Here is a 27729-nt window from a genome sequence, read left to right as displayed (position 1 = left end):
TTCTACAATTTTTCAGCTATTTTAACCGTTCAACTATTAAAATGTTCAGCCCTTTCAGCTTATTCCAGCCAAGACTTTTGGTCCTTCAACTCCTTGAACTCTTCATGATATTCCAGGATTTCCAGGATTTTTGCCTCCATTGAAATACATGGAGAATCTTTGGTGCAGAAGCCTCCTGGTTCGATATCAGATTCGCATTTTTCACAAACATCTTTTTTGTGCCATTTTCATTTTATTTATGGTCAACTTTAATCCTTTATTTATTTATTTTTTACCAATTATTACCCTTTAAGTTTCATTTTCATTCAGCATTATAACCTTCAACCCTGCCGTTTCTTCTGGGAATGCAGCTCCTTCTAGTTATTATTGAGTCACTTTAGCTGAAATCAGATAGCAGCCTGTATGTTATTGATCTCAGTTTGTTTTTATAAACGGACTAAAAGATTCTAGTGTTAAAATAAAATAAAATATTGCCTTATTTGCAGAGGTGTTTTTCATTTTTGCAAACAGCAGCTGAAGTTTGACTTTTCGCCTGACTTTCCTCTTGCTTAGTTTCATCAGACATGACAGAAAGGAAAACTGGTGGAAAGGATGGAGTGGGGGGGTGCACAGAAGAACAAACTGAGGTCTGTTAGTGCCACCTAGTGGACAGAGAGGTAGTTACCAGGCTGCTCTGCTCATTCTGAAGTCAATTTAGATCCAAAACAATCTTTGACTGTATGGAACAGAAAGTTCCTGTTCAACCTGGAGATTTAGGGATTCGCTTGTTATTTGGAATTTTATCACTTCCTTTTTTAATTCAAGGAAAATCTTGCTTCCATCCTTGTAAACAACATAAAATATGTTTTGAACATGCATAATTTTGCTTTATAAGATGATTTTCTATTTAACATTTACAATTCACAATTAATATCAAGACATTTTTAACCTTTGCATGTACTTTTAGGACAAATATTTAGCCTGTAAATCAGCATATTTTATTAATTTGTGTTATATTTGGTTCAGACTTAAATTTGATGAAAATGTGAGAAAAGTTGACTAAATATGATCAAACTGCAAAAAAGAAGGACAAATGTAATTGTTAAATTATGACTATATTAATTAATTTTGTAAAAACATGAAAACTCTGCTAAATGTAAGCACTAAAAACTGCTTAGATTTTACTTCAACATTCCCTGCAAATCAAGCCTTAAAAACTAAACGCTTTGCTGTGAGGACACTACAGGAAAGACCTCAGCTCCCACATTTAACCCTTGTGCTATCCCAGGCACTTTAACGTTGGGAGTTGGGTCATCTAGACCCACTAGACAGTGCTCTGAACCTTTTTTCTTCAATGATTTGTGATCTTCACTGGTGTCCATGGATTCCATGAAATCTTTCCACCTTCATCCACCTTTGTCATGGTAGGGAGAACACGTCAATATAAGGGGGGGGGGGGGGGGGGTCATCTAAGATAGCACAAGGGTTACATGAGACCATTTCCTCCACTAAAAACTGAGGATTTACAATAAATCAGTTCATTAAAGCCACAGTTTGTCATTTTATATTTCAGTTGTATTGTAAATCTTCCAAGTCTTGTTGTTTGAAGCAAATAACGATAATCCTGGTGGTCTCACAGCTTCCTGCTTTCTCCAAAGTGAAGAAAATTGGAGTCCTGGAACATTTTGAGATTTTTAAGTCTCTTTGGTCTACCTTTATATGTCCAGATTAGATTTGCTTACTCCTGGACTGGATGCACTAAAGTTTTGTTTCCAATTTGACTTTTTATTTATTTTTATTTTATATGTGTTTGCTCATTCTTTTGGTGTTTTTTCCCATGTAGATTTGCATTGCCAAACACCACTTATTCATTTAGTTACTTTCAGTTGATTTTAAGTTTAAAAAATATAATGTTTTGTTTTTTTGCATTTGTTTCAATTTAGTTTCCACCAATTTATGATATTTACATTTGCTTAGGCTATATGACCCAGCTCCCAACGTTAAAGTGCCTAGGATAGCACAAAGGTTACACTCACAGTGTCTGGGGGGTATTCCTGGGGGGTATTCCTGGGGGGTATTCCAGAAAGCATGTTTAAACTAACCTGACTTTAACCCTGAACTCTGGCTGAAGTCCGCCTGAACTTGCTTACTCTGGGTATGTCGGTTCCAAAAGACCGGATATGAATTGGCGTAATTACGCTCCACTTGGTAACCCTGGGTTAATGCACGTGCACAGCAGGTACATAAAGACATTCTCAATGGATCGCCGATTTCCGGAGTCACCATGGAAACGCGTGGAGAAAAACAGAGAGCGCTACAATTCAGTGAGACGGAGTCTGAGATTAATGAGGGCGTATGAAGATTATACGTCCATCAAAAAAGTATGTATGTATGTATGTATACTGCTGCATCATCAGCAAAAGAAAGAGTTTCTATGGACAAATAATGGACAAAGTAAACGCACGAGTTTCTATCTCATTTCCAATTACATTGGGATGTATATATAAACAACTTATACAACCTGAATGAATTGATTCAATTAGTAACAAGTAATTGAGTTAAATTGATTCAACCTAATTTCTTATGTCTATCCAACTCATTAGTTGTTTATAAAAATCCAATTTACATTCATTCATTCATCTTCTGCCGTTTATCCCTTTCGGGGTCACGGGGCTGCTGGAGCCTATCCCGGCTACTTGTGGGCGAAAGGAAGGGACAACCTGGACAGGTCGCCAGTCTGTCGCAGGGCCAAAATTACATATTTATCTAACTAAATGTCTGTTACTCCAATTCAATGAAAGGTTTTTCCATATTAATTTATTAAACTTCTTGAACTCTCATATGTCTAAATTAAGGGCTGCAGATTTTTCTCATTTTTATGAAATTAAAATAAATGATACAGTGTGGATTTACAATATATAGCATGCAATTACATTTCATGATTCTGACTGTAACTTCAGTACTTAGACAATATTACTGCACTAGTGGTGCTTAATAACCTCATCATCCTCTCCCTCCCTCTCACTCATGTTCCAGAAAGAATTAAACATAACAGGATAAAAAACTAGACAAAACACATTAAAACAGCTAAACAACTAAACACATTTGGTCAAAAAGCCACACTTAAACCCAAATCCGTCCAGACAGGCAAAGGGAATAGTATCCCACAATTCCTTGCGGTGCCGATCTAACAGCAGCACCAAAGTTACACCTACTTAATTGAATTAATTTGTAAGAAAGTAAAATAACTGTCTGAAAACTACGTGTTATTTTTAAGCTGACTTAACTAAAACAATGATTTCTCTTAACTGAAGCAAATAACTAAGTTAGATCAAAGTAAAAAAGTTTATCTTTCCAACATCCATATGTGGTCTCATCACCCTCTCACGGTGGAAAAAGTATTATCTGAGCTTCTTCATCCACTAAATCATCTTCAAATGGACACGCCATGCTGCTTCACCTCTCTGAAAACAAACTAAGCTTCAACTAAACCTGCTCCAGACCAGGTTATGTTCAGAGCATGAGTTGCCATGGCAACTTGACATACCCTGAAACATACCTCTGTTTTTGGAACTGAAAGCTGAGGTTATCCACTTCCTTAGCCTCAAACTTACCGTGGTAACTAGCATAACCTGCTTTCTGGAATACCTCCCGGATCTAGGGCTTTATTGTGTTGCTGCTTTTAGCTGAAAGCTGCAAACAATCTTAAAGTCAAACCAGAAATATCAAATCAAAGTTTGCTGTTAATACTATGGTGGTTATACCTTCCAAAGCGACACATTTAGACTTATCTGGCTCTAAAACTGAAATAAAGCCTTTTGTTTCCATCTACAAAAGCCAACAAGCTTTAGGGTCGCTGAAAGTGTATGAGGTTCCGTTTGTGCCAAAAATCTGTTTTTTCACATTTGCTTATATTAAATGGGAAGTTAAATCAATTTTAAAATCATCACAGAAACACAGAATCAAAGTTTGCGGTTCAAACGACTGTCAAGAGCACTACTCAAAGTTTTGCCAGGATTGTGTATTGTCAATATGACTTGCATTACTTTCTGTAGTGTCTTTCTCCATTGCTTTTGCCACAGATCTCGACACAGCTGTAAAGCAAACGTCAGACTGGTTTAAACTCTAAGGCTTGTTCTGTGATCATGCAATAGTTGCTATAGGTTACACGGTAAGCAATATATTTTTTTTTATTTCACTAACAAGTTCCTGAGCTCAAGAAAGTTTTTTGTACTGAATAATGATATCTGGGGACATTTGAATCTGATAAAGTGTTGCTATGTTGCTTCTGGGTAGGAGGGGGGCTCATTGACTCTGGACCTAGTGAGTGATATCACCCAAAAATGCCTTGCTTCCTGTTCCAACCAAATAAAGCCAGTTCAGTCGCCATTTTCCGCAATACACCCTTCGCCATGTTGGAACCAGATGTCCTCAGTAAGCCGTGATTGGTCCATCCACATTTCTATGGCAACCACTCTCTTTAATCAGGAGTGAGCATGCGAGAAGACCACACCCCTATCACTGAAAGCGGGCTCAGGAAAATCTGTCAAACACTTCAAACATTCATTTTACTTGAACTACAGCAAAAATATCACTTAAAACAATGTGGATTTGCAACAACATGTTAATAATAGGTAGTAGAGCAGAAATGGTTATTCTGACGAACATAATGACTGAGCAGTAGACTTCTATAGAGAAATAAATTGCTTTGGGATTTCTGCTTTTTGGGACCTGCAGGTACTTCCATGTGGACCGCGAGGGAGGTGGGTTTGTTCAGTCCAGTTCTTATTTTACTGTCAATGGTCAGAACATAATACAATGTTCTTATCATTTTGACAAATCCTGAAATGTTTATCACGTGTTTTTTGTCTGCATGTCTTGGCTGAATTTCACCGCAAAATGAACCCATAAGCCATCAACATTCTGTCTGTGATGGAATAAATGCCGGTCTCCAACAGATGTCTGTCTGTAACAAACGCTGAGCCGCATTTTTGGAGTAAACGCAGGGACTGCTAAAGGCAGATATACGCAGTATACACATCCATTTTTGTAAAAGTTAGGATGTTTGTTTTCGTAGGAGACATGCAGACACGCTGCCAAGGCCGTCGTCCACCTACGAAAAGATATCACGAAAATAATGTGTCAGAATTCCCCCCTACTCCCTAAATACTAAAAACCTATCTAGTGCAGGACTTGAGTGCCCTGGATTTTAAAAGCAATTGGGACACCATGCTTACTACTTCTTTTGAATTAACAATATGACATCACTGGTTTCACAAAGGGAAAATCTAATCAACAAGTATTTCAAGAAGACTATTCATGAATCTGCTGTGTTCTGAAGATAAAAACGTTTGTTTTTTAATATATATATATATATATATATATATATATATATATATATATATATATATATATATATATATATATATATATATATATATATATATATATATATATATATATATATATATTTCAACACTTTTTTTGTGTGCATAATTGCTCCAACGCAATGCCTTGTGATTTATGCTTCCCCATGTCGTGAGAACCGATACACAGTGGCTTTTCCCAGAGACTTCTGGGAAATTTCTAGGGCACTCAATGTTGGAATAGTAGATTTGGACAGCACTGCAACCTGGTGAACACACTGTACAGTGCACTATGTTTACTAGGGGTATGTACTGGCAAGAGTCTGGCGATACGAGACGTGTCCCAATATTGTACCGGAACACATTCTCTTTTTTCTTTTTAAATATGACTTAGAAAAAACTCTATCTGAATATGAACACGTCTTTCATTGTCATAAAATTGTAAAATTCAGTTTAATGATCACAATGTTAAGAACTGCAACTGTATCTCATATAGAAGTTGCTTTTACCCAAGCAAATTCATAGTGCTTTTATTTTGGTAACTTAAAATATAGAAAGGGAACAGTCATCTTTGTCTGATTTCCACAAGAAAATATTTTTCAGTTTAAGTAAAAGAAAAATGGAATGAATGCACCTTAACCAACAATGTCCTAAAGGTTGATTGCGGAAATAAAATGTTTATTTTCAACATTGCTTAATTTAGCTTCTCCTGTACTTTTAAACTGTTCTTTGAGCCTGAATGGTTTTCAAAAATAAAGGGAGAAAACAAAAACTAATTCTTTCTAGAAAAAATAAATGTGATGATGAGGCAGCATGACAGGATGAATGGAAAGTTGCTTTAATGTGTCTAAGATGCTTTATTTCCATGACAGTCTGCTGTGCAGCTCCACTTTCTCACACGTAGAAGTAAACTAGTAACAGTCATCACCACAAGGTTGGTCTTTTTTCAGAGTGTTGTACACATCACTCTGACCCATCAGGTCGCTGAACTAGAATCTATTGCTGTGAGGTTCTGCAGAACTTTGGTCCGTTTGCAGACAGCATTTGCCTGATGCTCCGTGCATTAGCTGCTGTGCAGCTGCAGTGCTTCACTCTTTCTTATCTGAACCGCTACAAAGCACCACAATCTGCGTTTTATATGATATTGACAATAACATGGCGTTTTGGTTCGGTACCCATCCTAAGTAAAAACTAAGTAGTTCATGTCTCATAACAACAGAACAAGCTGCCTTTTAGCTCAGATCTTGTAGTTTTGTGTGTTGTAGAGCTGCTCAAAGAGGCTCAGTGGGCGGTGCTGCCCACTAGCGGTTGTGGGGTTTAAGTGGAAAACAAGAGTCAGACACCGAAGGACGCTCATAAATAATTAAATAAATATCATCCTGACAGCATTTTGAATCGATACAAGTATCGCCAAATGATCTATCGCAAAGTATCGCCGAAACAATTTTTTCCAACACCCCTTATGCCTTCATAGACTTTTCATTGGAAGCGGTCGCTTGAGCACACGTTGCCGAGGGCGGTGTGAACACAGCTTCAGAGGGTAGAACGAGGCAGAAGCTGTTGCTCCCACAGTCCAACTCCAGTCAGAAGTTTCTGAAGCTGAGAAAATTACGGGAAACTGAGTTATTTACATTAATATGATACCGGCAGCACGGTGATGTAGTGGTTGTAGTGGTTCTCCTGGTCCATGCATGAGTTTTCTCTTGGAATTCCAGCTTCCTCATTTAAAAACCAGCTTCATTGGTTACTTGATCATTCTAAATAGTAAAAAAAACAGATGGGAGAGCTGTTCAGGGTGTACATCGCCCCCACCCGGCAGTAATGGGGATAGGCTCCAGCAACCCTGTAACTCCAAAAGGGATTCAGAAATTGATGGATAGACACACATATACATCTATATCTCGATCTCGAGCTCTCTCTATATATATATATACATATATATATGTATATATACACAATATTAACAATGTCAATTGAGCTTAACGTGTTTTTTTTTTTTTTTTTGATAGATAAGAGACTGTGAGGCCTCGGGCTGAGCGCTCCATCATTCACAAACAGCAATTACACAAATCCACAAACATCAGTTAACAGAAACAAAGCCTAAATCAATTTATATGAAATCTTCATTTCAGTCAAACGATAATGTCCGACTTGTAGATTTTATGATTAACCCAAACTGTTTTTTTAATGGCATAAGAAAAGGAAAAGTTAAAGGACAAGTGCGATCAAAGATGATTTGATGGGCTGAGGTCTGAAGCGCTGGCTTGTATTGCAGCCCGTTGTAAAAAGAAATGTGGAGAAAAACAGAGATTCATAAAGATTTATTTCGGCTGCATGTTTTTGGCTTTTGCTCAAACGCCCACCCCCACGCTTTGACAAATTTCATGCAGCCACTGTTAATATGAAGTCAGTGACTGGATGGCAGCTGAAGCAGAGAAACCAGACAAGAGGCTGCTCGCCTCTTTCTTGTCAGGAGATGCAGGAGCAGATGGCAGCAGAGGCAGGTTATAAGGCGACAAATGCTCCGGGACACCAATCCAACACTCAAATGTTTCTTTCATTTTCAAAGTCAAAACTGCTTTACCTTGAAGGCAACCTCAGAGAGCAGACAGATATCTGAGCCCACCTGGATCCCACTCCAAAGAGTTGGTCAAAACAATTTCCCTTTAAATCGCCTGCTATCTTAATCTGACAGCCAGTCTCGATTACAGGGCGTAGAAATTGCTTTTCTTGCCACCAGCAGTTGTTGGGAAATTATCTTAATTGTGTGGTGATTATGCCTGAAAGGTCTGATGAGAGCCTCCTCTCAAACGCAGGAGCACCTCATGAAAGAGGCTCAGTCGGGTCTGGAGAAAGGATGAGCGAACGTTCATCACCTGCTCTGTTCTGAGGTCCATCAAGGCTGAAGAAGGGAGGAGGCGTCTTCAGCTCTGTCAAACGCAGAACTCTGATTTGAAAAATGCTTCAGTTTCCAAGGAACAAGGAATTTAAGAATGCACATACGCACATTATGGACGGCAGGAAAAAAAATGTTCCATTTCAAAAGGGATTTTCAAAAAGAACCCTTACGTTTGTTTACAAATTCACTTTTTGATGAATGACAAGGTAACTTAATTACCTAAATAAATGATCTTTCATTCAATCTGCTTTTAGAGTAAAACTTCTTAACTCTGTCGGCAGAAAACAGCTCAACTCTATGTATGCATTTTTGATACATGAATTTCTGCAACCCATGTCTATAGCATGATCCATTTTCCTCAACTCTGAATGGAACCTGCAGTTCGTCATCATTCCACTAGGGGCAGTAGAAAGGCTTCTCCTGCTCCTGCTTTGAAAATGGCTCCTTCCGTTAAATTAAAAAAAACATTTCTGGTGGGAAAGGTTTTGCTTTTTTACAAAACTTTGAGAATAACTCATCCATTGCTACTTTTTTTAAAATGACTAATTGCCTTACTGAATCTAAAAGAATTGAAAATGTGTTGATAATTCTTTGTAATATAGACTTCATGTTAAAAGTGTGTGAATCAAATTAAAGAGTGGGTAAAATAAAGTGCTTATTTTCCTGAACATTCATGACAATGTTTTTGCATTAAACTAACGCAAGGATTTACTAAAATCATCCAATTAATCATAATTGATACCATTTTGCAAAAACAAAATGCAATATTTCTTTTTTTTTTCAGCTGTCAAAGGGTTAAAAAAAAAAAATCTCAAAACCCAAAAAACTAATTCCGTCAAATCTCAGTCTAGAAAATAGAAAAACTGGGATCAGTGACAGTACAGAAACCCTCAATGGCTCCATGGACATTTTACCTTTAGAAGTTTTTTCCTAATTGAAGAGGCTTATTTTTATCCAATTGATGCAGCAAAAGTCTAAATAGTTCAATTCCTCCGGTGTCACCTCCTAATGTCTCCTCTTAGACTGCTGCATCCTTGTCTTCAAAATGATCACAGTCACCAAATAGGTTGAAGGAAACTATCAAATCCCTCTTTTCTACCGTCTAGCTGTCAGAAGCTGTGGAATAATGAATGCAAACATGTGCATTATGGCATCAACAACAAGGTTGGGAGCAATAATCTTTAGATCGCTAGGAAGAGTTTCTGCTTTCCCGATGTGTTAAATTAGAGAAACTCTGGACCCGATGTATTTATTTTTTCTGACTTTGGGGGGGGGGGGGGGGGGGGGGGGAATCATGGTGGTGTAAAAGCTAAGGTTGGAAGTCTTATGATAAATACCGTATTTTCCGGACTATAAGTCGCCCTTTTTTTCATAGTTTGGCAAGGGGTGCGACTTATACTCCACAGCGACTTATATTAGAACTAAATTGAAATAAATACATTGTTAATCCTCCTGTTATGTTCATTTGTGAGGAACAGAGATGATGTTCCTGGGTCAATTTGATGTATGAGGTATGTTAAGTGTTAAGAGTTTGTTAAGTGACTCAGAGAATCAGCAAACCTTTTTTTACAGTAAGATCTTGAAGGCTAAAAACATAATATTCTATTTTCCAATGATTTCATAGATTCAGAAATGCAATAAAAATGACAACTGTTTCTACAAATACAGGATGAAAACAGAGTATTAGTTGGCCAATGATGCTTCATGAAAGGAATAAATAAGCATGATAAAGAATTACTGTGAAATTATGAGATAAACAGTCTGCTATGATTGTGTCATATGAGGTTGTGAAAGTTATTAGTTCTTGGTCTCAGATTTTGTCAAATAAATTTCCCGTCAAAATGCGACTTATAGTCCAGTGCGACTTGTCTGTGTTTTTTTCTACTTTATAATGCATTTTTGGGCTGGTGCGACTTATACTCCGGAGCGACTTATAGTCCGGAAAATACGGTATTTTATAAAGACATTTCTAGCTGTATTTTGATCTACTGTGCCACAAATTTAAATAAAACCCTAAAAACTAGGCTTTTCACAGCAATAATAGATTAGATTTAAAAATATATTACAGATCACAACAAAAAAAGAAAATTAGGAAAAAAGGTGCCAAATGGTTGAACTAGTTGAACTGTAGTGGTTGATGGATAAGGGAAGAGAGGGAACACCAAGTTACCCCCGTTCCAGAACCCCCGCTGAAGGCGTGGCATCAGTGGGAGCCAGGGCCCCTCAGACACCCACAGGGAGAAGCAGACCGAGGAAATCCGCCGAACATCAGCCACCCAGAACAGGGCCGGAAGGACCACCCCAGGGGCCCCCAGCCCCTGCGACAGGGGGGTCTCAGAGTAGGTGCCACCTTCTTTAAGCTGAAACATTTCCCCCCAGATGGCTAATCACACCTGTGGAAATGAGGATTCTACATTTGGATGAAGTACTTCCACATTTCTTTCCATCTAAACACAAAGCTTCCAGTCTTCAAGTAAATGTCTCCTTAGTTTTACATCCAACACTGGGAAACACCAAGCAACAGCAGACGACAAAGGATTTTCAATTTTTAATTGATTTTTGGACTTTTTTCCCAGTGTGATCGATAACCGTTCACTTTGATGGCATTTGCATATTTTTTTTTGTACTAGAAGGATAGAAACCAGGACAGACGGATGCGATGGTTTAGCAGCTAACAAGCCAAGCGTCCACCAAAAGGGTAAAGGTCATTATTGTGTCTGTGGGTGAGAATCTGAGCTTTTTGGAGGATTTCCAGTCGTTACAAATGCACCATGATTTGCATCTCCACCTGGTTTTTATCGTTCTAGCTGTAAGGCTGATTGAAAACACGAAGGGGAGGACCGTTGCTGCGGACCAGCTCGACCTGCATAGCAACTGGAAGACGAAAGGAACTGGACGCTGACCCAAAACAGAAGGTGAGGAACACGGGACGTCACTGGACAGACGGTTGGCACAAGAGATTCTGTTGTTTTGCCTGAAACAGTCGGGTTATTTCTCTGTAGTCTTTTACTCGGATGTTTACAAAAAGTCCATTCAACAGTTAGTGTGAGGTTAAATGTCTAGTGTTGTACAAAGTTTTGTTATGGCATCTTTTCCAAGCATCTGGCAGTATGTGTGGCTGAACGCAAGCTGACGCCGCCGCCGCCGCCCCCCAAAAGCTCATAAGGCTGCAAGGTAGATGCCACGTTTTCAAGTACACAGAAGCACGGCTACAAGCGAATGAACGGGACAACCACAACAGAGAACGTGGGGCTACGAACGGACACTTCACTCAGCTACATGGACGAAGCGGAGGGGGCGGGGTTAGTATTCAGAATCTGGTCAGCCGTTTTCTGCAAAGGCAACTAAGGGCGGCTGGAAATGAGAATAAGCTGATGTCTGGCCACCAGAATTTGGTATAGCAGTGTGAAACCAAATGCACCGTTAGCTTCACTTGACATTTAAACCTCTGTTTTTTGCAGACTCGACCGCGTCACCGGTCACACGATTCAAGCAAAAGACAGTTATTAAATGCAGGGACAGCGCTCACACGTCAACCACAACAGCCCGGAGCACTTGTAGATGCTGACTGGAGGCCAAGGCCAGGAGAAATGGATGACTGTCAGGTTTGAGCACTCGGAGGGTCAGCAGTCAGTCCAGGCCAAGAGGGGGAATGACGACGGAGACGATTGTGACCGGTTAGACTCGGGTCCATCTGTACCAGCATGGCTTAAAAGCGTTTGGGCCCCCAGGGGGAGGTCTTGGTTGGGACCGGAGCTCCAAAGCTCGGGAAATCTTCAGAGCTGCTCATGTCGGGAGCCTGAAAGACAGAATCCACGATGAAACGACTGAAGATGGGGGAGCACGTTGCAGCCACGAGGCTTCCCAAAACTCACTTTCTCATTGGGGTTAGCCCAGGGAGCCTCCCTCACCACAAAACCTTTGGATGGACCACGGCTCTCATCGGAGGCTCCACCACCGCCGCCGCCGCCGCCTGCAGCAACACTACCGCCAGAGGGCCTCATGTGAGCCATCTTTGCCTCATTTTCCGCCACGTCTGCCATCTGAAATTTAGATGACATCAGCGCTGATCTGCTGGGAGGCGCAGTGAGAAGGGCGATGAGAGGAGCTTACGTATTCCTCCTCCAGGTTTAGGAGGTGATCGATGGCTTCATCCACATGCTCAGGGCGGCCGATCACCGTCACGACGTTCGGGTCTGCAGCTCCGCTCTGAGGAAATCTCAGGTCCACCTGAAGATGGACAGACCATGGAAACATTAAAACAAGCAATAATAATAATAAAAATCCACGAAGAGGAGGAAATATTTGTATACATTTTAATTTAGCAGCATATTACACATTTACACACCTCGCTACACACAAAAATAAAGTAAAATGGACAAGAAAACTGTTGGTCTATTGCACTGCATGTAGAGAGGAAATGCTTAATAATGTAATAAGTTTGTCATTTTAGCTTTTTTTTATATTAAAAACACATGTGAGATTAAATTAGCAAAAGAAATTAAAGATGGTGAACTGGAAAAATGACCAAAAAAAACGCTCAGTTAGTCCAAAGTAAAATCCATAAACACTCAACAGAAGCAGTTTCAAGTAAACAAACTAAATTGAATGGAAAGAATTAATCCTAAATAAAGGATAGGTTTGTTATGATAACCCAACTTACTGTGTATTCTAGAGAGAAAATGAGAGACTGACGTCTTTGCGGCAGTAAAGTTTTTTGTTTTATATAAACTGGTCCTGTCCAGCAGCTGAGCAGACAGATGAGAGCTGAAAAGTCTGAAAAGTGAAGTCTACTTCACTGATGTCGCTGCAGAGTTTTTCTGTTCTTGCCAGCGTGCTGATGCAGCAGGTGACTCGCACAGGCCCGCCCGCCTCTTCAAAACCCAGCCAAGTCTCAAAACCAAGTCCCACCTTGAACTCGTCCATGATTTTGCGGATGCCCTTGCCGCGCGCTCCGATGATGCGGGCGTGGACCCTGCTGTCCAGCGTGATGTCCTCAGAGACCATCTCCTCCAGCTCATCTACAATGGCCTGGATGGCGTCCCTTGCTGCTATGGCTTTGTGCTCATACCCTGTTATGGTTATCTGATCCTTGAGGACACAAAAACAAAAAGGTTTAAAGTCCCACTCAGAACATCTTTTGATCCATTCTAAATGGGTTTCCAACTATGATTACGTCGTTTTTATCTAAATATAAGAAAAAACCTGTGTTTTCTAGGACATAGTTTCTGCAGAGCAGAGTTGTGGACAGAACTGTTGGCATAGATTAGGCCAGCCCCCACTTCCCATCACCCATCTGTTTACACGCTCTCCCGCTAGCTTACTGGAGTTATCAGTTTAGATCCAGATTCCAGCTCAGACGAGGAAAACAAAGATGTTTGTGGATCTATTTGTCTGCAGGTGGATGATCAGAATGGAGCAGAGCAGGGAGCTGGATTGTAGTTCATTTTCGTCTTTATGTCACAGTTAAAAGATTTGGCATTTTTCTGTTTGCTTCTGTTCACAACAGATTGAAGAAACTTGAAGAAAATGCTATTTTGAGCTCAACCTTCTTTATAAATGACTTCCATACATCAGAAAAATGCTACAAGAACGTTTTAAAAACACCAATTTGCAACTTTAAGCCTTTTTTTGTCTTTTAACTCGTAGTGAAAACAATGATTTATCTTAATTTCTACACTTGACACTGAAAATGTAGTGGCATTACTAAAACCCCTGGGAAACAAACCCTGTACCTGATTTTCATCGTTCTTCTCTGGAAACTGGATGTTAACGTCATGCTCGGTGCGAATGTTCGTGATGATGGCTCCCTTGCGACCAATGATTTTGGGGTGATACTTGGGGTCCACAGTGATGGTCAGCTTAAAGCTCCTTAGTGCCTGTGTGTGGGGGGGGGGGGGTTCAGAGGAGACGACACGCTGGAGTTCAAGAAGAATTCATGCAAAACAACTCTAGAAAAGAAAAAAGTTGCAGAGCAAAGCTTTTGCAGCCAAAATGTCATGAAGCTGCCATTCATAAATTCATCTCAATGAAAGCTGCTGCATGCACTCAGTTCAGTCTATGCACCAGCACTGAATAATATCCTAACAGCAGCTTTGTCCGTCTCCAGTACACACGGATGTGCTTTAATGGAGTGCATGCTAACCCGATCCTCCTGATCTGCCTGCAGCTCTTTGACGCGCTCCAGCAGCCCCTCTTTGGCGCGGTCAAGGTGACTGGCCAAACCAGTGATTGAGATTTTATCAGACTGGAGATCAGGACCAGGCACTTGAATATTGACCTGCAAGGAAGACATTCCGATCACGACACCCATCAAAACATCTCATCCACGCTCCCAAACCCCCCCCACTAACTTCAAATTCATCCATCATTTTGCGAATTCCGCTTCCTTTCTGTCCAATGATGTATCTGTGAAGCTCAAAAGGCACGTCCACCTCAATGGTCACAGGAACCAAAGCCTGGAAGAGGAAGGTGGTTCAGGAAAAGCAGCTGCAGGGTGTTTTTTAAAAAACAAAGCTCTCATCTCCAACCTTCAGGGCTTCGATGGCAGCTTCACATCGCTCTTTACGGCCGGAGATGACGATCACGTCACACCTTTTGGGGGCTTCTGGATCAACAGACTCCTTCAATTCACCATTAGCTTCTCCGTTCTCTTGTGCAGGAGCCTCTGAATGAGCTGCTGCTGAAAGAAGGTTACAAATGTTTGGTGTTTTTCAAAAATAAAAAGGATCTCAACCCTGGGAGAACCCATGCTCACCTTGTGGATCCTCTCGCTCTGGAAACTTGATCTGCACGTTGTGATCTCTGGTGATCTGCTGAATCCGGGAGCCCTTCGGACCCATGATGGAACGGTGGAACTTCTGGGGGATCACGCACTCCATCGTTACTTGAGCATCCTGGAAGACATCGAGAGGAGCGTAAGCAGGTGGAAGGTGAGGCAGAGGACGACAGCGGTTCATCTACTGACCAGGTCTTCAATCATCTCCTGCATCCGCTTCTTGGCTGCTTCCACACATTCTTTTGCTCCCTTCAGGCTGACTTTGTCGCTCTGAGAAGCTGTGCGGGGGAAGCTCACCATGACACCACCGTACTCGTCAGCCAGGTCCCTGAGGACTTGACCTCGGCGAGCCACAAAGTAGCGATGGTGCTTTGGGTCGACATTCATGGTGTCCTCCACGATGTTGTCCTGTGAAGGAAAAAAAAGCTCAAAAGTTTGGTCTGAATAAGTAAAGCATTTGGACGTTTCAGGATTTGAGCCCCACCAAACTCTTGATGAGCTCCTCCAGCTCTTTCTGGGCCTCCCGCACAGCCTCCTCGGTGCCAACCACAGTGATGAGCTCCTGGTCCTTGTCCTCGGGGGTGGGGAAGATGATTCTGGCGCCGGTGCTGTCTCGGACCTTGCGTATGTTTCCACCGCCCTTCCCGATGAGAAACTTGTGGTACTCTGGCTTTGCATGTAGCTCCGCTGTGTGACTCTTGGTTTGCTGGAGGAAGAGATGTTATTCAAACTGGAACCCCAACAGCAGCAGGAAGGTCACAGGACATCTTAACAAAACTCAAAGACACGTTACAGGATGTACCTTCTCCTCTGCCAGAGCAAGCAGTTGCTGCTTGGCTTTCTCCACCTCCTCCACAGGCCCTCTGATGGTAACCTTGTCCACGCCAGAGCCCTCATTGGGGAAGTGGATGTGCACGCCGCCGCACTCCTCCATGATGGAACGCACCAGACGGCCCTTTGACCCAATCAGGGAGTTATGCAACTTTGAAGGGATGGACACGTCCATCTCTGTGATGTTTGCCTGAAGTCAACGGGGGAAAGAAGATTCAGCAAACGGGACATTGGACCAAAATGGAAGAGTCTGAGCATTCAGTTCCACTCACAAGCTCCTTCTGAATGGCCAAGATCCGGTTCCGAGCCGCCTCACAGTTCACCTTCTTGCCAGTGATGACGATCATCTCCGAGTTGCTGTTTTCTGCAGGCAGGTCAATTTTGGTGTTTGTTTCTTCTCGAATCTAAAGATGAAGAAAAATAGATTAAAATAAACACTGAGCAACAGCATGAACAACCCCCACCACCACCCCCACAGAGTTAAACGTGTGCGGAGGATGCGGTACCTTCTTGATGTTTGAGCCTCCCTTTCCAATGATGTTTCTGTGGAACTGTTTAAAAATGGGGACGGACACAGAGTGGCTGTTCTCCACCTGAAAAGAAAAGTGAGATGAGCTACTAATTCACATCCACACAAGAGAGGAGATGCAGAAATCCTTCATACCATCTCTGCCACCATCTTCTGCATAAATTTGGAGCATTTTTCAACTTCAGTTCGCGGTCCCCTCAGCTGAACAATGTCACTTTTATGGGCTGGGTCAGGGAAATTGATGATGACCTGAAATAAATCAAGGTGGTGACTCAGAAGCTATGGGGAGACGGTAAACCAGATGATGGGGGGCTTGAGCTCACCTCGGGGAATTTGTCGCGCACTTCTTTGATTTTCTCCCCTTTCTGCCCGATAATGGCTCTGTGAAAACGCTGTTCGATAATCAGGTCCTTTGTACGCTCGTTCTCCTGCAAAGACACGACACGCCGAGCCTCCGTCAGCTGCCCCTCGAATGCATTACATATAAATATACAAGCACAGCCAAAAGGTCTACAAACCATGCGAGACGCAAGCTCCAGCAGCTCCTTCTTGGCCTCCTGCACACCCTGAGGGTCCCCCTCGATGCGGATCAGGTTGCTCTTCTCATTGTCGGGGGGAATACGGACAGTCACCTTGTGCATCTCTTTGATGCGATTAACTAGAATTTCGAAAGAGCGTTTTTTTTTTATTCCGTCCCGTTTCCAACTTTGCAGCCAAAGTTTCCAACAGGAAGTCTGACTTACTGTTGACGCCTCCCTTTCCAATCAGATGCCGGTGAAATTTGGGGTCAACAGTAATCTCAGCATAGTCCATGCGGCTCACCTGTGAGGATTTAGTTTTAGCTCATCTACCTGGATGCTTGCAGAGGTGCTACATGACGCTGTTCATGTTTCCCCGACAGCTCATCAAGTCTGAGCTCAGGAGAAGAAAAACTCACCAAATCTATGACAATGGCTTCAATCTGACTCTGAACCATTTGGACGTCTTTGGTCGGACCCTCAAGGGTGATCTTGTCCTCTCCCTCGGTGAACTCGATGTGCACCTGTGTGGACAAGATGAAGACCACAAAGAAAAAACATTACCGGTAGGTTAAAAGCCGAAGACATTTTTAATGGCTACATAGTGAACAAAAGTCAAGATACCTTGGGCATCTGTTGAGTAATTTTGGCCAAATTTTGCCCCTTCTTGCCAATGATGAAACGGTGCAGCCAAGAGGGAGCCGATACCGAGGAAACAGTGTAGCTGTTTGCCTGAAAACACACATCCCTCAGTTACGGGCCGTGTCTCTGCAACAGATTCGGTAGAGGTGACGGCAGTCCCACCTTGGCATAAACTTCAGTGAGGGCCTGACCCAGACGGTCCGGCTCCCCACGAAGGATGACAGTTTCTGAGCTGCTGTCTGAAGGTGGGATCTCCACTGAAACGCCAGTTCTATCCAGGATCTCCTGCAGGGTGTTTCCCTTGGGGCCAACCACGTATTTGTGCTGAGACTTCTTCACCTCCACTGCGATGGTGGTGGTGTTCTTCTTCTGCAAAGGAACAGGTGCTCACTGTGCCATAAAAATCACTCACAATCTGGACAATGGTGAACTGCCTCTAATCATTTCCATACCTTCTCTTCATAAACCTTCTTAATCATAGCCACAGCAAGGGCTACCTGCTCCTTCTCCCCAGTGATGACAATCTCAGTCTTGTTTACACTTGGAGGGGGGACGTTGATGCGGGCACCGGTGTCTTGCGCCATTTCTGACACCATCTTGTTGAAAGCACCGGTGATGAAAGGGTGGTACACCTTGTCAATGTTCACCCTCTCCACAGCACGCTTGTCCTGAAATTCCCCAAACATGAGTGCCGGCTCAAACGCGTGGCGCCAAGGCGCGTCCACGAGGCAACAACTGCCAAATGAAAGCTCACCTGCTCAGCTGAGATCAACAGGATCTCGTGCTTCGCCTTCTCCAAGCCCTCCTTGGTACCAGAGATCTTGATCTGGTTGCTGGGGTCGTCAGGTCGTGGGATCTGGATTTTTGTGGCAGTTTTCAGCTCAAGCTCCTGAAGCTTCTCCCCATTTTTGCCAATGACAAATCGATGGTGCTCCTTTGGGATGGCAACAGTAGCTGAGGCCTTAAACAGAAAACAGACATACACACTGTCATTACAGCAGGATTTACCAATTATGAGCTTTTTGATCATTAAAGTCCCACTCCGGTCTTCCTTTGATCTATTGTAAAGCGTTCCCAGTGGTTTATTAATCATAATTATGCCAGTTTTGGCCAAAAATTCAGAAAACTCTTGTTTTCTAGAACGATTTCTCTAGAGTGGCACGAGTTCATTTGAAATTTGCCTCAGAGTTATGGGCAGGACAATTGGTGTGGAGCACCCCCCTTCCCCTCCCCACTGCAGGGAGCTCGTGCCCCGCCCAGCGTGTTTTTGACATCACAAATAGGCCCTTTTACCCAAACAGAGTTTTTTTTCATCTGCTGCTGATTTGAATAAAGCAAAACAATTTAAGCATGTTTTTCTATTCACATGTCCTCATCATGAGAAAAATGACACAATAAAAAAACGTGTCTTTTGTCGTCATTAGAGCGGGTCTTACCTGAGTCTGCAGTCGGGACACGATCTCCTTACGGGCCTTCATCACAGCATCCAGCTTCCCAGACACCATGATGGAGAGACCCTGGTCTTTTGCTAAGGACAGTTCCAGGTGGGCTCCAGTCTTGTGCATGATGTCCACACAGACCTTAGCCTGATCTCCTTCCCCAAACTGGTTGATGTCCTTGTACTTGCGCTCCTCCAGCGGCACATGAAAAACCTTAAACACATTTAGCCATGTTACGTTCCCTCTGATCACTGATTGGGTCCAACATCCGACGTCGATCGAGTCTGCAACCATGTGACATGGGCCAATTTCTGATCAGATGATCGGATCGCAACATCCCAATTTTTGTTAAAGACTCCTGGTTTTCTTTCTGAAATACAGATTTTTTTTTTCTCTTTGAAGTCCAAGAATCTTCAGTTTCCTCACATACCAATTTGCACAAAAACTTTCCAAGTCTATTGTTTTTTGTTACCATTGCTAGTTAAACAGAAAGGTAGGTAATGGATGCGTCTCCCCTCCCAAAATAAAACACTGTTCTGAATCAGGCAAGAAATAAAAAAACAAATATACGTTATAAAAGGCATTTTTCTGAGCAGTCTGGTACCAATTAACCCCCAGACCGGTCCGTGGCCCGGTGGTTGGGGACCACTGCTTTAGCACATGCTGTGTTTTAATGGATTCAGGAGCCATGACATCATTGCATATTTTCACTCCTGCGTCGACAAATCAGAACCATGCAAGATCAAAATCTTTAGTGTAGGAGACCTGATCGTACTAATATTCTTTTTGCTAATAAATTCAGTTTTCTCTATGAAATTGTTTATTCCTAAACTGTGGACAAAACATATAAAAAACAACCACCTGCTCTGGATTATGTGTTGTGGATGTGAGCATTTATCTGAATTGAACTCTAGGCCATATTGTGGTTTTGGTGTGAATGCATAGAAAAAGTAAGACTTGAAAACTGGACTCAGAAACTCCAGATTTCTTTTTTTTTTCTGTAAAGCCACTAGGAATTTTAAAAAAAAGTTGCTTTTCTCTTTACAAAAAAAAACAAAGTAGGGGGGGCAGAGAGAATGAGTGCAAAGGGTCACTACAAGCGTTTCGTTTGGTGAGCAGAGTGAGGTAAATGAAGGTCTACCTGGGTGATGATCGACGACTTGAGAGGGCGGATCTTGGTCCAGGCGTTGGCAGTTTCCTGGGTCCCGTCAGGAGTGGCCGCCCTCTCAGGCAGAGGGGGGAAAGCATCTTTATAGGTGGGGAGAGCATCCTCCTCCTCTTTACCACTTGGTCCTGCCACAGCAGCTACAAAAAGAGAAAAAACGTTTACCCCAACTATCCTCTACAATTCACCACCAATGTTGGAGTTTGTTTGAACACTCGCCTCCACTCTGCTCTGGCAACAGCCCACTGCGATGCTCGTTGAAGCTTTCCTGCGTAAGTACAGCGACTGAGCTCATGGTGAAAATCCCACGAAAACACGGAGTCCGAGTGTGCCACTGAAAGGAGAGCATACACCAAATTCATGAGCATGGAGAACACTCCAATCATGGGGTTTGATTGATGGAAGACACATTTCACACATAATTCAACCCAAGTACTCTGCAGAGGGGAAAAAAAAGCAAACGTGCTCTTGGATATATTTATAGTCCAAGGATGAGACGATCAAAAGACGACTTCTGAAAACACTGCACTTCTAGACTGTGACACAACAGAAACATGAGAAAAACAACTTCATTTCAACACTATTTTAATAGTTCTTATGAACTCAAACTTTCCACGCACTTCTAGATTTTGACATTTGGCCCAATTCTGTCTTACACCATTTTCAAATTTGGACAAGGCCATCACAAAGAATCTGAGCACAAAAGTCAAAGGTTGAACACTGCAGTTAAGCTTATCATGGATGGACTTTGGGATTTTCTGTCCTATCTCATCCACTTTTATCATAGGAAGCCTGACGGTAGAGCAGGCCAGAAAAACTGACAAGGAGCAGAAAGTAGTTTAAATGTACCCAGTAAAACAGTGAGGGGGCAGTTTTATTAAGACTCTTTCATACGGCCATCTAGTCCTGCTTAGACTAAAGCATTGCAATTAAAACAAAAGCACATTATTCTACAGATCACTTTGTTTTACCACTAAACAGTTTGAGTTTAATAGAAAATTGGCCATTAAAATCTGTCAAAGACTGTTCCGCCTTTTATTTTTATTTTATTAAAACAGCCATCTGTTTATTTGAAGGATAGAAGTCCAAACTTTGATTGCATGATCTTTGACACTACTAAAAACATTAACCTCGTTATCCATCGGGTGTTAGGGTGTTGACATTTTCAGAATCCATTTATCTGGGTAGATTTTGCATCCCAGAGTTCTCTAGATTCATCTGGAAGCGGTTAACTAAAACTCTGATGTCAGACCAAGCACACATTTGGAGATCTTCCACAGAACATGCCTTGGAGGGGAAATTGTTGCCTGCATGGAGGTAGTAGTCCGTTACGCCCACCCCCCCCCTTTATACATAACACATTTGAGAGAAAACCCTCTCAGTGGCCTCCTCTTTGGCAGGCTTATGTCCCTTATGTCTGCTGCACTTGGAACTGACTACCATTATATTCATGTAAAAGCGGTTATTCTGTACGAGTCAAAAGTTTTGGGGATAAACTCAGAGTTTTACTACACAACCAGAAATCTGATCAAATCACGTTGGTCAAGATAGATCAGATGATTATCAGATGATTTTAGCAGCTCTATACGTTCAACACCACATCCAAACTGGTCTGTTAGAAGCAGTAAACAGAGCAAACCTTCCCTCCACTCCTAAATGAAAGGAACTGGACCCAGGTCAGGACACCAGATAGCCACTAGGAGGCGAAGGCCGCATCCGAATACTTCCCCTACACCTCCAATTGTAGGGCTAGGGTTGTCCCAAAGAGTGTTTTTTTTAAGGGTTAACCCTCACGCCGGAGGCATGCAGAGCCCTCCACTGCGCTCTTCTCCACATGGGCGCGCTCTGAAGCGCAAATTTACATGCAAATGTAAGTAATGACTTTGTTTTAGCGTGACCTTTTTAGAAGGTATAAAACTGATGTTTTTAATTTTTTTCCAAGCGCTGTCAGCTACGCCACAATGTAGATGACCGACGAGGATTGATGACGTCATTAAGTGGGATTTAAAAATTCAAAGACACTGTTCTTCCATAACTCTCCGTTTAGAGGGCTAAATATATGGGTAGGGAGAAGCTGTAGGAGAAGGACCTGGATTTGGCCTAAATACCGTCATTTCCGGATTATAAGCCACTACTTTTGTCACACGCTTTCAACCCTGCCGCTTATTCAATGATGGAGCTAATTTATGCTTTTTTTTAATGCATTTTATCCAACGGCCGCTAGGGGCGCTAGAGCAGAAAGGGTAAGAGTGAGACAGGGGGAATACTGTATATGTGCCGAGGAAGATGCAAGTTTAATGTATATTCCTGCTTTGTGAATGAATAGCACGAATAGACCCTCATGGAAAATGCAAGAAGAAATGCAGATGACGCAGCTTTCAAGTTAAAAGCAATTGTTAAAAGCAGTATGAAAAAAAATCCACCATTACCAACGGGTTTGAGGACAGCGCAAGCTCAGGAGTGAATTTGCCTACGAAGGAGAAACAGAGCGTGTGGCGAAGAATATCTGAAGCTATTCCAATCCGACACCGAGAAGGAAGACTTCCATGTGTTGTTACCTTCCAGCCTCAGGCTTCAGACCGTAGTCAAAAAAACCGCTGTTATACCCGTATGCATGTACAAAATGGTTTATCCTTTAAAAATGTAATGGGTGCGGTTTATAATCATGTGAGCTCTATAGTCCGGAAATTACGGCATACAAGCAACCTGGCCCCATAGACACAGTTTGCCAAGGTGGAGTTTGCTCAACAACTTATCTGCAAAGGCTGATAATGTAAAGAAAGATGTTTTTGGGGGAGCACTCATCTTTTATTGGTATATCTTAAAAATCAGTGTACACAAGTTTATTTTTTTTTAAGTCAATGGGAAATTACTCCCTTTTGTAACCAGCTGTCAATTACTTTTTTGAGGAACATTCAGTACTTTTGGGTTAAGTTTGATAAAAGGCACTCTCCGGTCATCTTTCTTGAAAGCATTCTTAGCTGTGGTTATGTCGTTTTTAGCAAAAATCAAAAAACCTGTGTGGGTTTTTTAGGGTGCTTTCTGCAAAGTGACAGTAGTTCGTTAGAAATTCGCTTCCAAGTCGTGGGTGGGACCTGTTGGCTCCAAGAAAATCCCATAGACTTCTATTGAGAATGACCATTCTTGCTGGTACTTTTTTTAATGCATGTTCTTGCTAATCCCATTTTCTTTCATTTGAAAAAATGTGTAGTCTCACATCTAAATGACAGAAAATATGCCAACTGAATTGATTTACCGTAATTTTGTTTGAGTCGGAAGTAAACAGTTTCCCATGTGTGGCGTTACAATAACTCAGTCCAGTTCCCTTATACAGTCTTTGATGTGACTGCACCCCAAGATTCAATATCCAATATAAATGTAAAGGGGGTTCATTTTTGAAATCTACCATTTAGAGCTGAAATTGTTCTCAAATGGGTCTTCAATTTAGAAAAGATTAAGACTATTGTGGAGGTGGCGTTTGGCCAAGAAGGTTCAATGACTTCAACTAAAATGGTGCTTAGCCATGAGTCATGTGACCAAGCTATATATCAAGTAAAGCTGATCCGTACTTCTAGAAAACTGTAGGATTCTAAATATATCTTTGTTATAATTAGAGGTCACAGTGGAACCATATAAACCAATTTAAAAACAAATAAATAAAAAAGGGGGCTTTTCTCAGCATCGTCTACATCAAAATCCAGCCAAGAGAAGGAACCACAAAAACTGAGGTTTAACAGACCATCACTAATCAAGAACTGTGTGATCTTGGAGATCACACTTTACAAAGCCCAGTTTAGATGAGTTAAGGGCAAAAGTTAAGAGCACTTTACTATCCTAAAGAAACTAGAACACAACGTGAAAAAAGCTTGTGTCCAGGGCAATTCCTGAGAGTGATGGTGAACAGGAGAGCTCGGTTACATCCTGACAAACATTACAAAACAAAGTTGACAAAGTAAACAGTTTTGCTGCATGAATGCACAAACTAAATGCTGTTAAAGTGAAACAAGGCTTCTTACTCTTCTCCTGACACTGAAAAAGGAAGCATTAGTAACATTATGGAAAGGCGACGTTGCCTTTGTTAGTGCCATCAACTTAAAATGTCATAATTTACAATAAATCGGTTCAATAACCTGTTAAATTCCAGTCTATGAAGGTCTCTCCAGGACCATAATATGCTTTTTAAAAGGGAGTGTGCTTAGATAGTGAATGAAGCAGTTGTAACAACTTACCAGCAAAATGGTCAGTTACCAGATAATCCGTCCTGTAAAATGCAAGTTCCCGTCAGCCTGCCAGCTTTTGTCTGAAAAGGAGGACAACAGATAGCTGTAAGAAGCACTTCAGGATCAGTTTGCCAAGCGCAAATGTTTTAGACACCACCATAATTAGAATGAAGGGGCTACAGATGCTCTGCCTTCCTGGTAGGACCAATGATCTGAAAGGTAAAGGTGATAAGACGACAGAGCAGGAGCAGACTCAAAAAAAAAAAAAAAGTCCTCATTCTGACTGAGGGTCATCACCATCAGGACATCAAATAAGAGCTAAACAGTCAAGTGAGAGAAAAAAATATAGTCCAGAAAAGTACTTTCTGAGCCAACTTTACAAGTTTAACCTGCCAAAGACAATGAGTCCCCTCTAGATCTGAGTTGATCTGTCCTTTAAATTCATTTCAACGTTTCCATCTTTACCTTAAATTCATTTTGCTGCAATTACAGCACAGACAGAACTAATTGTTTCTGGCTCAAGATGGTTTTCTTTTTTTAATGCAACCAGTGAGAAACGGGGCGGCCGTGGTGCAGCGGTAGGGCGGTCGACCCATGATCGTAATATTGCAGGTTCGATTCCCGCCTTGCACACCCATGTGTCAAAGTGTCCTTGGGTAAGGACACTGAACCCCTCCTTGCCTCTGGTGGTAGGTTGGCACCAGTGTGTGAATGTGTGTGTGACTGGGTGAATGGGTCTGTTACTGTAAAGCACTTTGGGCCTTGTAGGTAGAAAAGCACCATATAAGTATACGCCATTTACCAAACAAGCACCTTATTTGAGTCCCACTCCGATCATCTTTAAATCCCATTTAAAAATGACCTTTTAATAATGATCATGCCGTTCTCAGCCAAAATTTTAAAAATTAACTGCGGTTTTCTTGGACGTGGTTTCTGCAGAGCAGTAGGAGTTTATGAGAAATTCACCTCTGACTTTCTCCCATCTTACAACCCTCTCACAACCCCAACCTAACGTTACAGTGCAACCAGCCGTACAGTTTAGATCCAGATTCCAGCTCAGATGACGAAAACAAAGACGTACTCTGATCCATTTGTCTGCAAGTGGATGCATCAGAATAGAGCGGAGCAGGGAGTTTGTGGCCCGCAGTAGTACCTACGTCACTGCTGCAAGCTTTTTTTAAAGCTAGTTTTTTTTTTTTTGTCTGCTCCTGACTCAACTATTTGAATAAAGAAATACTCAGAAATGCAATCATAAGATTTTTTTTTTTAATGCCACAAAAACATGTCAAAAACGCCAAAAAGCCATTTTCACCTGAGTGGTTCTTTAATGTGCGAGCAGCGATAGCAAAAGAGGCTGATCAATGAGCAGCTGTTCAATATCCGCTTTGGTGATTTTAGAATGCAAGAACATGTCAATACTTTCTCCTTACCTCCTCCATCACCGTCTCTAATGCTGCTGCAGGGAACAAACCCCATGCTGCAGCTCTACCAACTACAGACTGAGACAGTCTTCCTTGAATATCTCCAGTTGCCTATGAGGGCCAAGAAGGTTGGATCCAAGTCTTCACACCCCAGACTTAGAGACAGTCTCCTCTAAGAGGAGGCTGCAGAACCTCCAACCATTCATAAAAGAAATGTGCAATCATGATTCTACAATCCTTTCATGTGGTTTGATACAACTGTGCTGGTGTTTTGATTAAAAGCAGTGTTTAATCTGATATTTTTGGTTCAGTCTGTTCAAACCGGTTGCCATTATTGTCGTTTTGAAGCTTCACATACGTCACAAAAACTCAGACTCTGCTTTTTAATAATGCACGGATGAGATCAAATTAAATCTGAATATGAACGTGTCACATCACAACTCTGTGGTAAGTCTCAAAGAACGGTTCTGTTTGGTAGATGTAGAGGTAGAGTGGACGCAATCAAACGTGAACTCGTAGATAAAGCTCGGCTGAGTTACCAACAGGTTAAGGCTGACGTGTAGCTCCGGCTGGTTCAACTCGCCCGGCGATTCCCGCAGCCTGACAGCATCGTAGTCTTCATTATGCCCCCAATCCCGGCTTAGGCACTTAAGCACCTAGTTAGTGCTGGTCAACACCATATCAAGTTAACTAGCTGACAGCTGCCAGCGAGGCATAATGCTAGCTGCTGTCACGCTCACAGCCTCGACCAGCCACGAAAATGCTCCCAGATCAGGTCAAAATGGGGCGATTTTAAATATGTCTGACAGTGATGTGGTGTCAAATAAAATAGTTTTTATTCACAAGTGAACCAACCTGAATAACCTGGGCGATTAGCTCCGGAGCGGTAGCTAGTTAGCAAACTTGCTAAAAACTTTCACTGCTGTGTGTGACACGTAGCTCCTCGGCTAACGTGTAGCTTGGCTTACCTAAGACCTTCACAGAACTTCAGACAACAGGCTTTTTTTAAACCAACAACTCTCGTTTATTACCTCGTTTTCATAGAAACGTTTTGCTTTCACGCGAACCACCGACGTGGACTCCCAGCCCGGTTAAATAAACGCCGGCTAGCTAAAAAAAAGTACTAAAATGAACTGCGGTGTGGCTAGCAAGCTAGCGTTAGCTTCCATCAGTTTGTTCTAGCTGGCGGAGTCCACGTAGGCACAGACAGCTGAGCAGAGCGGACACCGAGACCGACTCAGGCCGGCATATGCTCCGGTTCGGCCGGCTCTGGACCCAACAGGGCTTCGTGGGGGGGAGGACGGTCGAATGCAAAGGTGACGACCAGAGAGCAATGTCGGTCAGGTAACCACAAAGTACTCACTTATTTATTTCCTCGTCTGCCCTGAAGGTGCAGAAGCTCAGATGAAATTCCACTGGCGAGAGGGTGGGAGTGAGGACTCACGCATATATACCAGCGCCAGCCACCAATCACGTCCTGCTACGTCACGCCGGAGAGTCCCATTACAAGTAACTTGTGTCTTCAGCAGAAGAACCCAGTGCAGCTGTGCAGGTTCTGAGGTTCTGTCACTTTGTGCCTAAAACCCAACTAAACTCATGTTTGACGAAGGAGGAAGTGGAGTCACGTGCTCAAATCAAGCATGGAGGCTTGTCACATCTTTTTCCAAACCTGTGAGGTTACAGCTCTTTTGGACCCCATCCACACCTTTAAGCATTTATAAAGCAAACTTTTTTTTAAATGAATAAATCACTTTTTTTCTGTTTATAAGTTTAATTAGGGGTCACTAATTGATTTCTATTCCAAGGATCGAATCAGATTGACCTCTCAGAACTGAATCGACCTATCCCATTAAAGTTTGTTTCAGAATGAGATGAATCAAAACTCGAATCAAATTTGGAAAATACCATGTGCGCTGAGACATGGAAAGTCTATTTTAACGTA

The 27729-nt window shown here is 42.1% G+C and overlaps 1 protein-coding gene across 2 annotated transcripts; it reads right to left on the bottom strand.

Moving 5' to 3' along the window:
• Positions 1-10777: 10777 nt before the first annotated feature.
• On the bottom strand, positions 10778-27269 carry hdlbp (high density lipoprotein binding protein). 2 transcript variants are annotated; one of them, XM_011473777.3, is made up of 28 exons: positions 27151-27269; positions 24376-24446; positions 20366-20480; positions 20123-20286; positions 18979-19194; positions 18297-18503; positions 17995-18210; positions 17705-17911; positions 17525-17632; positions 17320-17424; positions 17126-17204; positions 16901-17040; positions 16706-16810; positions 16518-16631; positions 16360-16446; positions 16126-16257; positions 15825-16043; positions 15507-15728; positions 15212-15430; positions 15002-15140; positions 14775-14926; positions 14598-14702; positions 14390-14524; positions 13980-14123; positions 13156-13335; positions 12358-12474; positions 12120-12287; positions 10778-12043 (listed from the first exon to the last, which is right to left on the bottom strand). In XM_011473777.3, exons 3-28 carry the CDS (start codon positions 20439-20441, stop codon positions 11954-11956), a joined length of 3846 nt encoding a protein of 1281 aa, XP_011472079.1. In that variant the 5' UTR covers positions 20442-20480; positions 24376-24446; positions 27151-27269; the 3' UTR covers positions 10778-11953. The 2 variants fall into 2 exon arrangements, with proteins under 2 accessions (XP_011472079.1, XP_020557568.1); XM_020701909.2 differs by having other exon boundaries at positions 14775-14923.
• Between the last annotated feature and the right edge of the window lie 460 nt (positions 27270-27729).

This window comes from Oryzias latipes, chromosome 4 (genome assembly GCF_002234675.1).
Source record: "Oryzias latipes chromosome 4, ASM223467v1".
In the NCBI taxonomy this organism is placed as follows: Eukaryota; Metazoa; Chordata; class Actinopteri; order Beloniformes; family Adrianichthyidae; genus Oryzias; species Oryzias latipes.
Note: the sequence above shows the minus strand (reverse complement) of the source record. Positions and strands in the feature narration are given on the sequence as shown.